The 21,038-nt window shown below is 39.1% G+C and overlaps 1 protein-coding gene across 1 annotated transcript in view; it reads left to right on the forward strand.

The window, feature by feature from the left end:
• MSH3 (mutS homolog 3) overlaps positions 1-21,038 on the forward strand; it is a gene marked incomplete at its 3' end in the record, with an annotated part of 113,490 nt that overhangs the window by 1,043 nt on the left and 91,409 nt on the right. The window contains exons 2-8 of the mRNA XM_082013027.1: positions 907-1,030; positions 2,060-2,283; positions 4,886-5,098; positions 6,424-6,540; positions 7,292-7,409; positions 8,707-8,852; positions 10,291-10,457. Of these exons, the coding sequence (XP_081869153.1) occupies positions 907-1,030; positions 2,060-2,283; positions 4,886-5,098; positions 6,424-6,540; positions 7,292-7,409; positions 8,707-8,852; positions 10,291-10,457 (1,109 nt within the window). The remainder of the gene's footprint in view (positions 1-906; positions 1,031-2,059; positions 2,284-4,885; positions 5,099-6,423; positions 6,541-7,291; positions 7,410-8,706; positions 8,853-10,290; positions 10,458-21,038) is intronic.

Below are 21,038 nucleotides of genomic sequence, written 5' to 3' on the forward strand. Positions count from 1 at the left end.
GAGGGTGGAGTTCCTGCTTAGTTATAAGGAGATTGAATTTCCCTGGTAATACACTTAAACCATCTGAGATGACCATATGAAATGTGGATGCAAGCTGCTAAAAGCGCCTGTTGTGTGTTTTATCTGCAAGGTGAAATGATAGTGTGTTTATATGTTGTTGCTGTTGCAAGTTACTTTTTTGTATTTGGTCGTACTTCTTGCATTCTGTCAAACAGAATACATCAATGATGAGAAAACATGAACCGATGAACTGTCTGTTTATGAAATGTTAAATGTGTGTGTTTCAAAAGCCATCTAAGGAGCAGTAGCAGAAAGTACTTTATTCTGCACAAACCCAGGATGATGCTAGCTAGGTGTTTGCAGATAGTTTAGGAAAATCTTTTTAAGTGTGGATTAACACTTCCAGGATGGTGTGGAGAAGCTACTCTTCCATCATCGGGATGTAGGTCATGGGAAGTAGTGCCTCTTGGAGGTGTGAATAGCCAATATTTGGCAAGAAGGCGGCTCTGGAATGTGGGAATGAGGATTTGCAGAAGAGGTCTGATTCAGACACAGGGTGGTAGCGTGTGGTATGATGGGAAAGTCTATTAAGTGCTTGTTCAGTTCTGTGCCACAGAAGTAGCTCTAAGCTGCCTTTTGAAGCCATAGTAGCTGCAGGTGTTCCTTTTCTAGCACCACAGCTAACTTGTTCACAGAACGCACTATTTCTCTTCCTCTTGTAGTCTTGAATGTTAGATGAACTGTTTTATAAACAGGAAGTGTAGACAGTTAAAATAATTATGGATTTCATACATTGCGAATTAATTTTCCATTATCACCATGAAATCCTTGGGTGCATTATTGTCTTTCATAGAAGATGGCAAAGAGAAAAAGTAACTGAACTTCTCTGTTTAATTTATGTTTCAGGCTTCTGAATTTGGCACAAAAAGGAAAACACCAACTGAAGGCAATGAACCCTGTGAAAAGAAGATCAAGGCACGGCAAATTACTCTAGAAGACATCTGTAACCCACTGAAGGCTCAGGATAAAAGTGAGTTGACTGTAAATAAACCTTCAAGCATTTATACCCAATAAATAGTTTTTCATTGTCAAATGTAAAAAAAATTTGTTTGTGGATACTTCAGGAACTGACTGTTGAATGTAAGAGACATCTCTAAAGACCCATTATGAGCGTACTAGCTATACTGTTAGAGCACTTTTCTGGGGCTCAGAAGATAAATATTTGAGCCTTGCTCCAGAATTATTCTGCAATAATCCCCTTCAGCTGACTCAGCTTTAACAGTTTGTTCAGTCAGTGAAGTCCAGATGCCCAGGCAGAAATGTGCAACTTCCCTTTCTGTGTTGGCTTAACATTCTGTCTTTTAGTCTCAGGCTGAAGCATGACTGACACCTGACAGCTCTGTGGAGTCTGGCCTGTGATGGGATACCTAAGGGCTACCTCAAAGTAAATGGTTCTAGTGCAGTGCTCTTAACTGTGAAATGACAGCCACTTAATTACATTGAAAATGCCTGTGTTCCATCTGGCTTTGAACCAAGAATTTAACAAATTAATGGTGCTAGTAGAAAAACAAATCAGTGAATATAAAGTTCATTACACTTACATGTCATTGAAAAGAATTAGCCTCTCTAATTTTTTTGAAGAGAGGATTATATTCAGTTTTGTGTGTGTGATGCTTTGAAGTATCATTAAGACACCATCAACTAGCAATACTGTCTGCCTGAAAACCGTTCTGAAAAAATACCGCTCATCTTCCAATATTCTTGGATAATTTTGTGGCTTTGCAATTATCAGTCCAGAAGACAATTGTGCTTCTTTTCCCATGTATGAAGGAGCATACAAGTGAGGAGTATTGATTTTCCAGGGAAGTTAACCAACTTGATTACATGCACGATTCTGTCAGGCTGGCAGAAATACTGCATGGAAAGAGGAGAAGGAATGTAGGGGAGAGAGAGACAGAGCAAAATGATTGCATTCTCTGCTTACTGATGTCATTCTAACAGACATCATGTTTTAGAAAATAAGCTGCTAATAAGTTTTTATTGTGTATTTTTGCTGAAGAAGAACCTCAGAAGTGTGAAAAGCGCCGTATATGTTTGCAAACTCTAGACAGACTGAGAGAATTCTGCAGTGATTCAGACTACCATTGTTACAGAGTCCGGGACGATAGTTTTCAGGAGAAAGAATCTCTGAGTTTGGAAAAATGTCCCACTATTATTGGGAGAAGTTCAGAATTGAAAAACCCTCTTCAGTCTTGGGACACGGGTCCAAAGGTTGCTCAGAAGGTATGTAGAGCTTTGGTCCAGTGCTGTGTAAATTACTTTTTATTGTTTAAAAAAGCAAGCTTTGGCACAAGCTGTCTGTTGTATTTTTGTATTCTGTCATGCAGCGGTACCCAATAGGCCAATGTTTGTGTCTGGCTGTTCCTGGAACCTTGTGATAATTGTTGCGAGATTATGTAGGCCTGGTCGGTTGGAGAACACAGAAAACGGATTCCTTCGTTGTCCCTCTTTTTCAAACCCTTGTCTGTCTGGAACTTCTTAATTTCTGACCCTTTGTCCACTGAGGTACATTGACACTGGATGCTGTGCCAGCTAGTTTAATCTATAAATCACACACTTTGGCATGTCTCACAGACGTTTAAGAACCAATTATAGATGCAGAAACTATAAAATATGTGTGTTGCATATGCATGTATATGAAACATGCATGTGTAGTATTTTTTCATTTATCTTGGTGACTGTCTTCTGTAACACTGGAGACAGCATGTGCCTGGTGTAGGTTGTTGGTTAAAAATGTATGTGTTACAGTAATTGCAGTAGAAGTGCCTGTTTGGTGACCAAAGGCACATGCAGCTCTCCCTCTGCCAAGCTTCAGCCTAAGATGGTTGTTTCTGCAGAATTCAGGTTTTACTTTATCTTTGAAGAGATAGGTTAGTTAATATTCCGTGTATCAGCTGGTGCAGTATCTATGCCTTCCTATTCCAAAATTGGTTTCCAGTGTACTAACACAGGTGTACTTTTTATAGTAGTATTCTAGGTATATTCATATACTTAGGTGCTTGTCACCAAACAGTGCTTGGGTCTGGTTGATCTCAGATTGTCTGTGAGATTATGACAGCTGTTAACTCTCCCTTCCTAGATTACGAGGGAGGTCAGCTTTAACCATGTGCAGAGAGACTCTGCAAGCAAGATGTATGCGAAGTAAAAGTAAAGAGCAATTATTTCTTAATATACTCAGTAGATAGTGAGGACTCATGACAAAGCTACTATCTTGACAAAACATTACTATCATCTTTCTCTATAAGATACCTACTGAATCTGTGCTGGCCTGGCAGTCAGATGAGGAAGGGCTGGCCTGCCTTCCTTGGAATGGCTCATCTTAGATGTTTGTGTCTTGCTTTTTTTTTTTTCAGAGTTATAACATTTTCATGTGAGTAATTTTCTTTTAAAAATTCCTTGAGCTGCTAACTTACTACCATCTCAACAATTCAACTTCCATGTGTGTTTTTACTTCTTTTACTTTCCTTCATGGCCTTATTTCACATACTTTGTCATCACAATTTGCTCTGTAAAGTAAGACGAGGTCATACTGCTGGGCTGGCAAAGACCTTGGATCAAAGACCCCTGAATCCTTGGGCTGAGGATTTTGCAGTAGAGACATCTAAGCTCCTGGGGTCATCTGAGTTCTAGGCATGGTACGGCATTGTTTGTGCCAGGCTATGTTGTCAGCTGGTCAAATGGGTCATCCCTTGATTGTGTGCAATTCTGGGAGTTTTGCAATTCACTGTTAACAATACAGCTAAGTGTTTTTTCCGTTTTGTGTTCTGACTGCATTCTTTGCACATTCTAGTACCTAAAGCACGATTTGTACTATCTCTGTTTCTTCTGAGTTAACATTGCTTCTAAACAGTCTGTTGACTTTTTTCCTTGTAATCTAGATGGGACAGTTGTTAGAAATGGAAATTTACTGGATGTATTTGCAGATACAGAAACTCACAGCACAACCTGATCAGTTGTGTTCTGTATAGTCATAGACTTTAAAAACTTGTAGGCAGTGTTGTCTTTGTATTTTTTTTTTTAACCAGTTTTATCAGTACTTGTGATGTGAGGAGGAACTTTGCTGTAAGTGAAGCATGCCTCCTCAGTGTTGTTCACTGTGCTTCTGAAAGACTGAATCCGTTGCTGTGCTTACAATACAGAACAAAATAAAGTTATAGAGCTGAAGTTGCTTGGTTAGCATAGGCTTCGTAATGTCATTGTATATGATAAACTGCAGAGAGAGTGGGCTCAAAGCCTTAACCGTTAAGGGCTTTAGAAACAGTAATATAGATTTTCTGTGTTTAAGAATAAATTATTTTGTGAGGTTTGTTGAGCTTATGTAAGAAGGACACACTGGAGAAGAAATACGGTTTTGGTGGATGACAGTGAACTGAGACTCAAATTGGTTTATTTCTTGATTTACTGCGGGTTTTTGGAACATCATTAATCTGTGCTGCAGTTTCTCATCTGTAAATTGGAGTGGTAATTCATCCTTATATCAGGCCAGTTTAGACTGCCCAGTCTTTGCAGCCTCCATGTTTCTTGATCTGTGTTTTGGGAGCTCATGATACAATAGGGATCTGGTTTCAGCTGAGCTGTCTGAGGACTGTTGTAAAGCAAGTGGACGAATTCATGCAAAATCTTTGGCTTTCACGACTTTTTAGTTCCTTTTAGTTCCAAATAAACTGTATTCTGTATATCCTACTTTAATAGTTTTGCTGCAGTCCTTGGGGCTATTTACTGCAAGAACAGTCTTTAGCTCTATGGTCAATGTGAGTTGAGGTCTGAAGGGGTGACTGATATATTTGATGACTCCTAACTATACTTTTCCATCTTTTATTTACAGGAGGAGTTACGCTGTGATCTTAGTCATTTTTCTGCATCTCTTAAGTCTTATGAAAATACTCAAAATACTTCCGATACAAATCTTAATAAGAGAACCAAAAGTATTTACACTCCATTAGAACTTCAGTTCATAGAAATGAAGAAACAGTATAAAGATGCTGTTTTGTGTGTGGAATGTGGTTACAAGTATCGCTTCTTTGGAGAAGATGCAGAGGTAATCTTTGTCAGGATTGTGGAAAGGAACTTGCATTATGTCAGTGTTGTATTAGGCCTTGTGGCCACTTCCAGAAGGAAGGTTTTGGGGAGGGGATGAATTTCATGGGGTTTTTTTGACACTTGAAATCAAGATGAAAAATCACTGCATGCTTAAATTGAAGGCTATCCGTTATGCATACACTTTTTACCAAAATAGCTTTTCTTATTTTGTAATTGTATGGTAGTGCTTGCTATCATGCATTTTAAGAACTTAATATAAGGTCCTAGAATAATTATTTGTCAGAGTTAAAGTTGAAAAACTTTCAGAGCTGAATTCTCTATCATGGCACAAAACTTTACTAGGACCATTTCAGTTTGGAAGACAGTGGAGCAAGTGGTGTAAAAGTAGATGAATATAGCTGGTATAGCCTGGCTGCAGAGAGCATTTTGGACACATGTTCACATGTGACACCTGCACGTGCCAGATCTGTAGGAACTGGAAAGTACTTTGCAACAAACATTTTAAAGTGATGGTTCATAAATGGTTTGTAATGAGTTTTTTCATGATCTGTCCCAAAATCATTGCTACCAACCTTTGATCTGTGCTGTTTCCACGCTGGAGACCAGTGAGAAAATTTGCTTAGTTACTGGGAATTAATTTTCCTGATCATATTTGTACTATGTAATCTGTCTACTCATTTGCTGGTGCACTCACAGTCCAGGAATAGAAATATACTATCCAGGTACACAATTCAGTCTTTGACTGCAGTTCCTGCTTGAGACCACTTTCCCTGGTCAGTGAACATCTATCTTTTTACCAAGGGGCAAAAAAGCAAATGCAAATCATACATTATAATGTTACATTTTAACAAGTGTTGTTACTCTTTTTCTGTGAAGTATTTAGTTTCCACTGCTGTTTGATATTGATTTTTTCAGTCTTTTAATTGATTAGCTGGCTTAATACCATCTTTACAACCACAGTTAAAATAACTCCATTCTTTCTGCATTTTTAGTCTTGTGACAAGTATTTGACCCTTTGCTGAGCCGTGTTGCAGAACCTGTGTGAGTTGTGTAGGTGGTTTATCTCACGGTGGTAAAGATGAAGGTGCAGTGTAACAATGTGACATGTGAAGTCTGTGATACTGAGGCCCCTGTTTGTGACCACATGCTGGGACAGGACGGTCGAGGGGCCCAGCTCTCTGGGGTTTTGCCTGTAATGTTTTCCTTCTGACACTGGACTTTTGGTTGTAGTTATGATCAGTGTTGTCGCAGACTTGAGCTGCTGTATTGTATTGCATATTGCATAGCCAACTATTGGCTGACTCTTCTTCTTGTACTTTGCAGATTGCAGCTAAAGAACTAAACATTTATTGTCATCAGGATCATAACTTTATGACTGCCAGTATACCGAGTCACAGACTGTTTGTCCATGTGCGGCGACTTGTTGCAAAAGGATATAAGGTTATCCCTGGCTTTTATTAAATGGTGTTAAGTACAGAATAGCACTGAAATAACTTGCATTTACTGTACCAGAGTCTTATTTCACTTGAGAATTGGAAAACTCATGATCACCTGTTTTTGCAATTAAAATGGCTAACTTTCCTTTGTTTACAATTTCTCTGTGCTGGTGAGTGTCATGAAATTTAAGTAGATTCAATCTTTTCTGTTTTACAGAAGTAAAAGTATCTGCATGTTTTCTAGAACAACTCTTTCAATTTTTTTATCAACTCTTTGCATTTGATAAACAGAAATTTTTATATCCACTCTCTCTTTTATTTTTCCTCACAACCTTGTTTTTCTTACCTCAGCCCATATTTTTTTTTTCCTCTTGTCCTTCCTATTGTTGATCCCTGTAATTCTGTGGCTTTCTGTTGATACTTTTTTTTTTTTCTCCTTATGAGAAAAGGACTTGGTGAATTTAAATTGATTGCAGCAGCCATTCTCTGGCAAGTGGTGAACTCTAGATAAATTGTTTCAAAATAGGACAAGAAGCATGGGGGCAGAAGTTGAGAGGGCAGTTAGAAGTGGATAGAGTGTAAAGAAAATCAGTGCCTTATAATCTCATTAGTAGGATTGATGCTAGCCTCTGCCCTTCCTATTCAGTTTTAATGATGCACTTGCTGTTTGCACATCTTAAAAGATCACCAAATGTATAAAATAAAAAAAAATATTATCAAAGAGCTAACTTTCTTTCTTGTCTGTGTGCCTGTAGGTTGGAGTAATAAAACAAATGGAAACTGCAGCACTGAAGGCTGCTGGAGAAAATAAAAGCTCTCTGTTCAGCCGGAAACTGACTGCTCTTTACACAAAGTCTACGCTTATTGGAGAAGATATCCTTTTCAAAGAAATTTGGTTTCACACTCTAATCTTTGGTGTACGAGAGGCCATAATTCTAGTGTTATCACCTAGATGGAACGTGAGTAGCTAGTGGCTGACATAAGAGCAGCAGCAGGAAGTAAAGTTCCTTTAATTTTATGTTGTGGTAAAACATTGTGCTGGCTTTATAAAGAACTTAGTCTCTTCAGGGCTTTAGGTTTGTTGTGCAACAGCAGAGCTTGTCTTTATTGTAGTTGCTTTTTGAAGTCAGAGAGTTTGCTTCCCAAAGCTATGCTGATCTGTAGGTCTTGTCTTCAACGAGGTGTTTCACCAGATTGAGAGTTAGTGATTCAGGAGGGCATGAAGAAGAGTTGACTGTTTGGTGTCAACAATTTGCTTTTAAGTGACAAGAAGGTAATAAAATCAATGGACTGTTAAAAATCTAGCTAGGTAATTAACTCCTGGCTGCTGCAATAAACAAAATGCAAGAATAAGAGCTTTTAACCAGTGAAGTTATTTTCTCATTTTCTTCCAGTTTTTGCTTTCCTATCTCCTGCCTTATCTACCTCATGTTTTTTCCTTTGATTTTCTCAAACTAGTACTTACTAGATACCAAGGGCTAAAAAGATTGTTAGATTAATGCCTGTGAGGTTGCATTTAAGGAGTAGATCAGGGAAGTAGATAACACTGTCTTCAGGTTTTGTTAGAAAATTTCTAGTATACTTACATACTCTCTTTTAATGGTTGGCAAACTTGATGAAAGCAGGCTCAGCAGTATGACCCAACCTGGTGACTAGATCTGCAGCAAGTTTTCAATGCAACCAACCTAAAGCTCCTGCTAAGATGCAGACTTTTGTTTAACTCAGGGTATTGCCTGCTTTTCAGTTGCTGCAAACCTAGTGCATTTCTTTTTTTCTGTTAGGTGCATGGGGTTTGTGGATATGAAGTCAAAAAGACAAGGAGGGGCAGCCCATGTGCAGACTCAGCTGCTGGTTTAACTTTTGACATAGCTGCTCTTGCTTGAATGGGGAGACCCACAGACATGATCAAAGACAGCCTTTGCATGAGCTGATGGATTCTGCATGATGTAACTGCTAGTCCTGTGAAGACAATCACTGACTTCAGTCCTCATGCTGACAGTCATCTGAAGTTTGACTCCTACTATGAATTTACTGAACTAATACAAGTCAAACAGACCTTTAGTTAGAAGGCCCAGCACAAAATCTAGTTGAGGACGACTTAGATCTTGAAGGACTGATGAATAATCCACCAAAATCTGTGTACTGTTTTATTTCTTTTAACACTTGTTACATGTGAACCCTCTGCTGAAGCTAGATGATTCTGTAGATGTTGAAGAGGTAACAACAGATGTCCCTGATAACTACCTCCTCTGTATCTGTGAAAATGGAGAAACCTTAAAAGACAGGAAGAAGGGTGAAATTGTCATAGGCATTATGGTAAGTTAATTTCACAGGGGAATCAGTATTTGTGGGTTTGTTTAGGGTTTTTTTGGGGTGTTGTTTTGGTGTTTGTTTCTTTTTCTGAGAGGTGAGTGGTTATCTTAAGTTCATGATTGCTTTTAGATTTTTTTTTTTTTTTTGTAACAAGGTGCAGTTTAGGTAAGATATCATCTGTGGGTGAATTATGGTGGCTTTGTATTTGAAAAACACAGAAAAGGTCTGGAACTGATAGCTGAATATTCCTGATGCTGTTTTTGCTGGCGTATCACTTGAAAACATATCTGTGTTCAAACATTTTTAGGGTCAGTATTTTAAAGCTTGTGAACACTTTTTTCCTCTACAAAATAGTGTTCTTTAGAGAAAAGAGACTTACGCTTTTTTCCTGTTTACACTTCATATTTGTATTCTTTTTTACGGTGAGGATTAAAACCAGGATTATTTCACTTCAGTGGTAACTGAAGCCCAGTCTGCTGGTAATTAATGAATTTAAACACATGATGACTGTGCTTGTGTTTGAACATCACGCTGCATTTGGGAGAGAACAACAAAAGCATGTGCTAGCGTTGTCCCAAAACAGGGTTCTTCACCAGGTGTACACAGAGCCGATAACACACAGAGTCAAGATATTTGTTTATTTCATGTCTGCACAGAGATAGGTGCTAGGTGGTAACTCCACAGAGCTAGCACACCCAGGTTAGTATGAGACCGCTTTTTATACACGCCAGAACTCGGAAGACTAAGGTTTGCTAATACAGGATTGGCTAAAAGTTTTCTATTTGCTACTATGCATGCTCCTACAGGCTGGGAGGGTACTCTCTGTCTTTTTAGCATATTCAGGGGACTTACTTTTACTGTTACAATTACTTTATAACAAGGCTAGGATACTTTCTGGCAAATTGTTTTAGCAATCAACAAGTCAGCAGATGCTTCTCCTATCTAGTTCCTAGCTTTAATCACAGTTTTCATTCTCCAGGGTTGCTGTGTTCGCTTTTACCAATTCCTTTATCAGTTCCTGGCATCCTTTCACAACCCTCCTGTAGTTATATGTCATCCATTAAGATGTAATGCTAGATTTTTGCTAGATGTAACACAGAATTCCAGACTAAATTGCATGTACCTTCCGTAGATTTCCAATTATAGGGATTTGCCTACTAATAGAAGTTGAGCAGTGATGAAAACGAGAGCACTTTTACATTTTTAAGGTATTGTTATCATTTACCAAGACAAAATTGTGGTAGTCTTTTGGAGTTACTACCATACCATAGATTTGAAAAACACAATTGCATTTTTTTGATCTGCCACCTTCACTAAGCGTGTGGGTGCTATATAATTTTGTGCTATACACCATGAATTTTCTTTCTGGTTTAGCAATTTGAGTCACTGAAACACTGTGGAAATTTAAATACTCAGTGCATTTTCTTTTTTTATTTGACAGGCAATCCAACCAACTACTGGAGAAGTAATTTTTGACAGCTTTCAGGACTGTGCATCTCGCTTAGAATTAGAGAGTCGGGTTTTGCGCCTGCAGCCAGTTGAAATAATACTTCCATCTAGCTTGTCAGATCAATCTGAAAAGCTCATCAACAGTATAACCTCCATGAGGTATGTTCTATGGGGATTTTGTTGTTTGGATTTTTTGCCTTTTTTTTTTTAATTACAGCATAGCTATTGATAGAGTTTAGATCAAGAAGCAAGCATGTACATGCTCATTTCAGAATGGCTGTAGTTTGCTGCTGGGTTGAAAATTCTCCAAATTCCATGGAGTTCTGGGTACTCATTCTTAAATTGTATTTAGACTGAAATTCGTGGCTTCTGTCTCAGGCCTATGAAAGATTTGTGCACCTAAACATTTGTTGTTTTCATTTAGATCATCTTGCTCCCACACTCCTGATCATATGATCCATTGGATTTATTTCAGAGCTCATGCACTTATCTTCAGGATCTGAAAGTGGTGTTATGTGTCTGTTTTTCTTGTTTGTCATAGTCTTAAGATCTCCAAAGGCATGAAACTTTTTTTCTGTTAATGTAGATAAGTATAGAAAACCTTGGCAACTGGTATTTCATTCTTTTTGTCCTATTACACTATCTTGAACTTGGATATAACTTGGAAGTATTGTGACTGATCATCTGTTTATATTTTGAGTTCTTTTTTTGTATTTTAGGAGTAAATTTGTTATGTTTTTTATATCAGTTTTACTGTGGGATAAAGACAGAATAGGATGTAATTTGTAGGGTGATAGATGAGGGCTAAAGCGATCCTCTGAACATATATGGTGAACTTGGGAAATCTTGCAGATGAAATTTTTGTGAGAAAAATATCATTTTTTCACTTTTTTTTTTCCAAACCATGCAGCTCTGATCTGTAGTGAACTAACTTAGAGCTTGGCATTTCTGTTTTAAATGAACTAGTCAGAAAGGATAATAATTTTCTTTTATGTGTTAACAAAACTGAAGCTAAAGAAAGCCAAAGAAAAATTATTATATTATGTAGGCAAAGTTTTGTGTTGGGGGAAGATACAAATATCATCACCCTCCCATATTGTAAAGATGAACAAACACATCACCATCACATGGATGGTAGCCACCCAACAAGAAAGTCAACTCTGTACCTTGACTACATCACTTAAACTCTGTCCAAGTCATCATCTTCTAGCTTCCTCTAATGCGCAGATGGCTGAGATGCTTAATCAGTCTGCTCCACAGGCGTTCCTTTTCCCACCTGCCAGTGTAATCCTTCTTTACCTACTTTTATAAAAAAAAAAAGTTGACATGAAGTGGTGGGTAGGCAGTCATCTCATCAGGAAAAGCTGATTTTGTGGCATGTTACAGGAACTTGCACAGATGTTGCTGTACATGGCTATCAAGCTTTTAAAGGCACATGTGTATGAGAGGCAGGACTGAGAGGAGGGACTGAAAATGTGTGATTTTGGTGTTAGGGATCTTAAGAAGATGTGGCTTGTAAAAGTAGTGTATTCATCATCATTTAGTGGTGTTGTGATGCTTGTGCTTGTAGTGGAGTGTGCTCTTGTCATGCTAAGCTCTTCTGTTCCCTCAGCCCTTGTATGGACTGCAAAGCCATAAGGAGTTGAAAAGGTCAGCTCTAATTAGATGTACTAAGAAGCAATATCAATGTATTTCCTTGCAGTAAAATAGCTTGTTAAGACTTGGGTAGATAAAATAGCAGATTAGGAAGTAAAAAACCTTTTCCAGTTGCCAACAGATGTACGTTTTTGTCTTGCTCATGCTTTAACTTTGATAAACTTTCCCTTTTGCAAATCAATTCTATAGAGTATGCCCAAAATATTTCTAAATACACTATGATGAAGATTAACAATTCTTATTTTTGTTTGTTTGTATTGGGTTTTTTTTGTTGCTGGTGTTATGCACTGAGAGTTTTGTGGAAGCCAGAGGAAGGTAAAATGATATAATAAACTGAAAAAGTAAATGCATTTTTCAGAAACAAGTATCTTAGTTGTGCATTAAGGTAATTCTGACGCAGGTTTGAGAGTGTGATTGTTTGGGTTTTGGGGATTTGGTTTTTTTTTTTGGTAATACACAGTTGAGAATGTTAGTAAGTAACTTATCATTTCTATTAAGAGCATGAAATACCACCCACTAACTGATTTTGTGAACAGATATTAGTTTGTAAGTTTTTTCACCTTTCTGGTAACTTACTAGGCAGCTCTCCAGCCTAAATGGGAGTGGGAAAATGAAACACATTACTTCCATACACTTCGGTAACCTTATTTCAAAAACAATTCTTCGTGGATTTTCTTGTATCAAAGATTTAACCACTAGATGGCCCTGAAGTATTTAATATTGATTTAAGTGGTTCCAATATGCTTCCTTGTGCTTTTAACTAGGCTCCAGTTTTTATATAATTGCTTTTATACAGGCAGTAATTTTATTTTAATGCATATTGAGTGGCCCAAAGTACTCAATTTTGGTTATTGTCCATTACCTGGTAATTTCATTCTTTATCTGCTGTTTCCTAATAACTCCTGGTTAGAATCATCTGTTAGCTGGGAAAGGTTTCATTTCTATAATTTTTTGAAGACCTTTCTGACTAAAACAGTGGGAACTAGGATCTTTTGTTTCAATAAGGCTCCTTACCTCTTTTTGTGTTTATAATGCAGTGGGAAACCACTGAATTTATAAAAACAAGGTACAGATGGGAGAGAAAAATCATCACAGGAGGTATACAGCTTGGAATGGTAAGGAGCAGAGAAGAGAAGGATCTTTGTGCTTACTGCATGCCTGTGTCGTGTAAGAATTACACCAGGGGTTGTCTGAGTGACTCTGGGGATGATTTGGTTTTGGATGTTGCATATTAGAACTTTGCACCAAGTGACCAAGGTAATGTGGCCTAGATCTCCTCCAGCACAAAGAGTGTGCTGATGGTTACTAAAAAAACTTAAAATATTTAGTCCAGATAAACACTGCAGCTTTATGAGAGCAGACATAATCTGGTTCAATGCCTGGTTATATTGATAGAATTGAAAGTATCTGTGTGCTTTCCTTCAATTTTTGTCTCTCCTCTCTTTTTTTTTTAATATACAAAGACCAAATGAGAATATTATGTCCTGGCGTAGATGTCTCTTTGCCTTTATTCTACAAATATAACACACACACACATAATGTGTGTATTTCCTCCTTACGGAATGCTGTGCTTCCCTCTTCCTGTACTCTTCTTGTTGCCACCACAGCTATGTCCAGGCTCGGCTATGTCATTCACACTACTTACTGGTGCTTCTATTTTGGTACTGTGTTCATTTTCACAGCCAAATCTACATCAAAAGAACACCCATCACAGAAGGAAAAAACAGCCAAGTAGCGGGGTGCTGCGGTTCTAAATTTGTTTTTATCAGAAACAAGAGCCAAATAAGTCACCAGAAAGGTTTTAGTGTTTTACTCTGGTTGACAGTTACCAACAACTGCTACTTAAGCCTAAGGAGTACTTCATTATGGTAGAAATTATTTCTGTGGGTTAATGTAAAATAGTTGTAAAGAGTTTTGAGTTAGAAATTAAAGTGCAAATGAAATACACAATAGGAAGTGGCCTCTTCACTTTAAGTTTTACACAGTACACTGATAGTGAAGTTTGCTTATCCTGCAGATCAGTTGGGAAAGTATTTTCACACGTTTATATGTGGCTGTAAACAGGGCCTTGCCATAAGAAGAATGAAGCAAATTTTGCAGTAAGTTAAATAAATGACTGAAGCAGCAGCAGAGCTGTTTAAGAACCGTCTAAGAGCAGCAGCTTGAGCTGTGCCCAAGAAACCATTTTTCAGTGTAAGTGGAAGTTTTGGTCCTTGTTTTGAAGTTCTCCATGTCTAAGTTAGGCATGGACATTAATGTAATGAGCAGTAAGCAAAGTTAAATGCTACTGTAGTAAAGTTACTTAGCTGTTTGTATGATTTATTCATACAATGGAGTTTTAATTTAGTTAGTACAAAGCCTAACTATGGAGTTTAGTTAAATTGCATACTTGGGGGGAAGGTGGAAATCTGAGCTTTAATCAACAGGTATTTTACAACTGATTTAAGTGAAGTTAGACTCATCCATCTTTTTGTAAAGGTTTTGCTTAAGCATTTGAATTAAACTGTGGTGTTTACCAACCTGAGTAAGCTTTAAGAAATAGTTTAATTTTGGTGTAGATTTTATGTTACAAATTACTAAATTTCCCATTTGGTGATTTAAAACTCAAGGAAGTAAATGCATTGGAGTGTGTGGCATCGTTTCATGTGTGTTTGCTTCTGGAGTGTTGCTGTTTCAGGTGGTAAATGAAATGCTCCTATTCCCAATGACAGACATTGTCCATAAAAATCAGTAACTGGAGAGTACTATTCAAGGACAGATAATGACTAGAAAGTACTATTCCAGTACAATGAACTGGAGGTCAGTTTTGGTGGAGAGCCTTCCTTCAAAAGCAAAGTGTAAGTTAAAAGTAGGTTATGGAAACCGGTTCAGAACAAACTGTTCTGGTGGGTCCTGTTCTGTTCCCAAACCATTAGTAACATCTGTTTGCAAGTGCTGGCCTGGCTGGAGGAAAATCTTGTAACACTTTTAGTTTCCGTCTGTCTAGAAAACCAAGAAAATATTCTCACCTTCAAAAAACATGTATGTTTTTATAGGAGAACACAGTGTTTCGTACTCTGAGCTCCTCCTGGTCAAGGGTCCATACCCATCCTCCTTAACGTATTGGATGCTTCAAAAGTTTGCCTGTACTGATATCCCTAAAATTGTTTTTGAGGCTCCTTTCGGTTTTGGTTGTTCTTGCTCTTCTCATGTGCCCCTTTTTTGTTTCATTGAAAAATGTGGTACTTGCATCCAGTGCACCTTGAGAGTGCCCCAGTGCTCCTCTTCATATTTTTTTGCATTTGCCCTTTTTTATGTGAACAGTGGTAATGTTTTATTCTGTAGCATTCTTTGACACTGTGTAAAAACACAGCAGTCACAGGTACTTCACTTTCAACTCTCAAACCATCATTTCACACAAGCATGGACTGTTTTGTTCTGCCCCCCCCATCTTGTTTGATGTTTGCCTAATAATCTAAATTAGGATGATACAATAACTAACCTTTTGTCTATGCCTACAGATTTTCACTTTATTTTGTTTGCAGAGCATAATGTCTTCTTCCTATTAACTTGGGCCTGTAATCTGTGAGGCTGTTTTGACACAACCTCATCGTGTGTTGCTTTGTTAAGGCTGTAGCTAGGTCTGCTACTTGTTCCCCTGTAATATGTCTTAACATTTTTTGCCTTCTGATTTATGGCATTCAGGTTTCTGGTGTTGCCTGAGTACTGCAATACTGCTTTTGGCATGGTGCTTGCTCCCTGGAATTCACTTCTCTGAAATCCATTGAGAACTAAAATCCTCTTTCCTGCTCGCTGGTGTGATCAAATTACTCCGAGGCCAAATCCCTCAAGTACCTGGTCCTCCATCATTACAGGCAATGCAGGCTTTATTTCTTTGTGTTTAAGGATATCTGTAAATAGCGTTTCAAGCTTTTTCTGCTTACACTGAGTCAGTGCAGCACTGATACCCCTCTGGTTTAGTAGTGACTTCTGCCTTTAACTTGCCTTTAACTAAGGTGTGGTCTCGCAGGTACCTGCATTGCTCCACAGGTGTGTTACTTTCTACTTTCAGCCCTGAAATCTCTTACCAGCCCAAAGCATTAGCGGTGGTATAGCTGGTGGGGATATTTGGCTGCTGGTAGGTTGTTCCTTGTCATCCGGCCCCCCGATTGTAGTTCATCGGAAATCAAGAATAAGAGATGGCTTCTGGCTTTTTTGTTTCAGTATGTGTGGTGCTTAGTAGAATACACCAGTGCTTTAATTTCCTTGAAATGAGTACTACAACTGTCTTTTTAAGTTAACTTGTAAAGGGTATAGGAGTGAGCTATAGGTGATTTATTACATGCATTGGTCAGTAGTGCTATTCATGGCTGATTGCTCTCCTGGGTAGAGTTACGGGTTTATGTCATCAATCAAGGAGTGGAAACTCAGCTGGAATGAACTCAGTGATGTCTTGTAAATGAATATAAAATACTTTTAATTTTGCGGATCTTTACATGTGGCTGATGGTTTCTTAGATCAGAGGTTGCTTTCATATTGTTAATGTTGAGTTTTTAAAATGGGGAGCAGTTATGTGCATATATTTGTGTAGCTGAGCCCATAAGGTTTGTAGGTGAGCAAGGATGGGAAGGCTTGTGGCAAAAACAAGACACCAAATGGTTAGAGCAAAAGTAAACAGTATTGCAAATTAAATTGCTGAACAGAGGAGTGAAAAGTATCTAAAGGTTTGGTAATCATAAAAACTAGTGGTTTCATGGTTTGCATAGCTTGTAATATTCCCATGGATTTTTAAATGAAAGGCAAGATGTGACAAACATCTTGAGAATGTTTTATATAGATGGAATCTACAAGCAGTTGAATTTGCAGCAGGAAAAAAGCAAGTAAAGTACAAAAACAGCATGTGAGCTATTTTCTGTAAATACAAAACCCAAATGCATCACTGAACAGATGTTTACTGACTAAAGAGGCTTTTTGCACTGCTAATAATCCAATTCATGGCCTGGGCAACTCAGCTGTATGCAGAGCTGCTTGACGAATATTGGTCATGTCATAGCTCATTTGTTTTGAATAGAAAGGGAAAAAAAACCCAAAAAACTAACCCCACAATAGTATTATCAAATCATGTAATGACCTGAAAGAATTGTTGGACAGGGTTTTTTTCCTGATTTAATCTTGTTGCAGTCATGAAACACGCTGTTCTCAAAACTATAGTTTATTACTGTCTTATATGGCATTGCAGGTGAGGGAAGCATGGGGCTTAAATCTCTTTTGACAAATTGCTTATGTGTAAAGTCTAGTTCTTTACCATTGCCTGCCTTACTGCCCTTCACAGTGTGGGACACAGCACAGGCATATGGCATCCTTTAGATGAAACTGCTGTGCCGTTATGCACGCAGAGTTGTTACTAGAGAAACGTGGGAGAATGGTTGCAAAGCACAGTGTCTAAATCCAGTGCAACACAGATTAGATAAAAAATGTTAACATTGCTTGTTAAGTAACAGCTGTCCTTCACAGGCCTTGACCAGCCCATGTGTTTTTGTAAATTCCTCCAGGCGAAATGTGCTCTGATAAGCTTACCCAGCAATTGGTACCTGGTTCAAAGGTATGGTATTTTTCATGTGAATGCAAGCATATATGTCTGTATACTGTTGACTTTTCAGAGCAGCTGCCAAAGTTTCTCAGCCAGGGAAGCGTGCTGAAGCTCACAATTACAAACCCAGATGGCAGCATGGAGCACTACACTTCTGTTCTACAGGAGGTGGCACCACCAAGCTGGAGTGCTGCTAGCCCTGGTCCTAGGGAGGGAGGGGATTGAAACAACCAATTAGTAATAACTAATTTTGCCTAGATATCTGTGAGGAAAATAATTGGGGTGCATTAGGTGACTTGGTAAAGAATGGTAATAAATTTGCAAGTTCAATAATCCTAATTTGAAGGAACAATTCTCGTGTACATTTGAAATTTTCTTAACTTGAGATAGAAATTGTTGGTCTGATAAAAAAAAATGCAAATAACCCAAGTACCCAAATGGCATTGTTCTTCTGATGTGATTCATATTAGTAATTTAATTCCCACTTTTCAGATAATGCAATTGTTGTTCAAAGAAGTGAATGTTTATTAATGGACATTTATTTTGCTGATAAGCTAGTATAGGTGTTATACGTATTGGACATTTTCATGATAGAGCAGGTAATTATATCTGTCAGGCTTTTGTAAATTGGAGGGTTGTACAATTGTGATATAGCAACCACAAACTGACTGAGGTGAGAAGAGGGAAGGCACTCACGCACTTGAACCTGGAAGTTGTCTTACCTGTATCAAATACAGTACAGATATAAATGACTTGCAAAGGATTTGAGTGTCCCAGTAACTCTAGCTGTACAGATACTAGAGAGTGATCAGGTCTTTATGATAAACTAGCCACTTCTTCATGTGCTTTCAGGTGACCAGAACAAAAGGTAAGTTGCTTTTCTTCTTAAAAATAGCCAAACCCCAAACACAACTGGCAACTCTGTTTGGACTGTAAGTGAGTTTTGTATCAAAGTAAAACGCTTTCTGAAGGATCCAGTTACATCAGTACTTTGCTATTCTAACTTCATACTGTAGGCTGTCCTGCATGTTGGCTGGTCCATGGTAACTTCCAGTGTGCTTGTTCTGTGTTTTTAAATGTGAAGGTAACTTGTATATTTTCATCCACAGGTAATCTGCTCCATAACCTTCTCCAGCACTGAGGTCAGACTGACAGTCCTGTAATTCCCCAGATCCTCCTTCTGGCCCTTCTTGTAGATGGGCGTCACATTTGCGAACCTCCAGTCAACTGGGACCTCCCCAGTTAGCCAGGACTGCTGATAAATGATTGAAAGTAGCTTGGTGAGCACTTTCACCAGCTCCCTCAGTACCCTTGGGTGAATCCCATCCAGCCCATAGACTTGTGGTTGTCCCTTCTGAGTTAGGGAAGAGTGAAGGGCTATGAATATATTTATTTTTCATGAAACCAGAATATATTAATTTTCTTAATTTTGAAGAAAATGAAACTGAAATGGGTTTCTATGTGCCAGGAATCTACTGAGCTGGAAAAGGGAACAAGCTTTGTCTTTCAGGCTATCTCTAACAGTTTGATTTTGTGCTTGACTGGCTTACAACATTTTTCCCTCTTAACAGATGCTCTTTTTCATGTATGGTATAGGTAAGATGCTTTCACTAAATTGTGAGCTGTGAGTGGACTCTTACTCTGGGAATTTTGAATAGTAAAAATGATTGTTAGAAATTCATGGTTAAGTTTGCTTCTAAATTTACATGGATATTTTCTGAGTTCGTAATCAACTCTTTCAGTACAAAGCTTAGTAATACAGTACTTCTAATGCTAAAAGGTTTCATGTATGAATATTTGGTTTCCATTTCTGTGAAAGAATCTTTCTGCAGAGCCAGATGGATGTACTTAAAAACAGTTTATAGCAAATATACTTGAATCTGTTCCTCTTCCTATTTTATGTCATGCCTGTCTCTTGCTTCTTGTCTCATGGAAGATAACTGTCTGACCTTACATCCTTTCTGCCTATTCTTTTACAACTATGCTACCTGATTACTTGAGTCATTGCCATCTCTTTGTGTCTCTGCTGTTTTGTTTCCTGTATCTAGGGTGTCCTTCTTCCCATCTCCAGCAAGATTTCAGGCACTCCTTGCAACAGACTGCTTGGCACTGTTCTTTTCCTCTACATACCCCTATACAAAATCATGGCTGACAGGGACCTTAAGATGGAGAGAGAAGCAGCAGGTCCCCAGATAGCATTCTAGGGAGGACGTAAGTCAGACCCTTCTACCTTTCTTCATCTTACACATATGCTGGTGAAGTGTGGGGTTCTGAAAAGGAAGGATAACTTTCCTGGACAGCTTTGCTGGGTTTTTTGTACTTCACACCATCTCACTGCATGTCTTACACTGCTTTTGGGCTATGCATTTCCCTTTTTATGGAACACCGCTTGTTAGGGCTTGAGGAAGAACCAAGAGAGCACTGTGAAGAGCAAGGTGGTATTCACAGAAGCACAGAATAGTTTGGGTTGGAAGGGACCTTCATCTAGTCCAACCACCCTGCAATAAGCGGGAACATCTTCAACTAGATGAGGTTGCACAGAGCCCCGTCCAACCTGACCTGGAATGTTTCCAGGGATGGGGCATCTACCACCTCTCTGAGCAACCTGTGCCAGTGTGGGCCACCCTCAGTGTGAAAAAATTCTTCCTTAAAACTAGTGGAAATCTACCCTCTTTAGTTTAAAACTGTTATCCCTTGTCCTGTTGCTACAGGCCCTGCTAAAAAGTCTGTCCACATTTTCCTTGTAAGGCTCTTTTAAGTTCTGGAGTGCTGCAGTAAGGTCTCCTCAGAACCTTCTCTTCTCCAGGCTCAACAACCCCAAGTCTCTCAGCTGGTCCTCACAGCAGAGCTGTTCCAGCCCTGTGAGCATTGTTGCGGCCTCCTCTGGCCGCACTCCAACAGGCCCACGTCTTTCCTGTGCTGAGGGCTCCAGAGCTGGACACAGGACTCCAGGTGGGGTCTCAACAGCGTGCAGTAGAGGGGCAGAATCCCTTCCCTCACCCTGCTGGCCACGCTGCTTTGGATGCAGCCCAGGAGACAGTTGGCCTTCTGGACTGTGAGCACACATTGCCGGCTCATGTCCAGCTTTTCACCCACCAGGACCCCCAAGTCCTTCTCCATGGGGCTGCTCTCCATTCCTTCATCCCCCAGCCTGTATTGATACCAGAAGTTGCCCCGACCCGGGTGCAGGACCCTGCACTTGGCTTTGCTGAACCTCATGAGGTTCACACAGGCCCATTCCTTGAGCTTGTCCAGGTCCCTCTGGATGGCATCCCGTCCCTCAGGCATGTCAGCTGCACCACTCAGGTTGGTGTCCTCTGCAAACTTGCTGAGAGTGCACTCGATCCCACTGGCTATGTCACTGATGAAGATATTAACGAGTACTGGTCCCAATATGGACCCCTATGGGGCATGTCACCCTGGGGTGACACCAGTCGTCACCAATCTCCATCTGGATATGAAGCTGTTTACCACTACCCTCTGGATGCAACCATCCAGCCAATTCCTCATCCACT

Source organism: Phaethon aethereus (assembly GCF_964289735.1).
Source record: "Phaethon aethereus genome assembly, chromosome: Z".
Classification (NCBI taxonomy): domain Eukaryota; kingdom Metazoa; phylum Chordata; class Aves; order Phaethontiformes; family Phaethontidae; genus Phaethon; species Phaethon aethereus.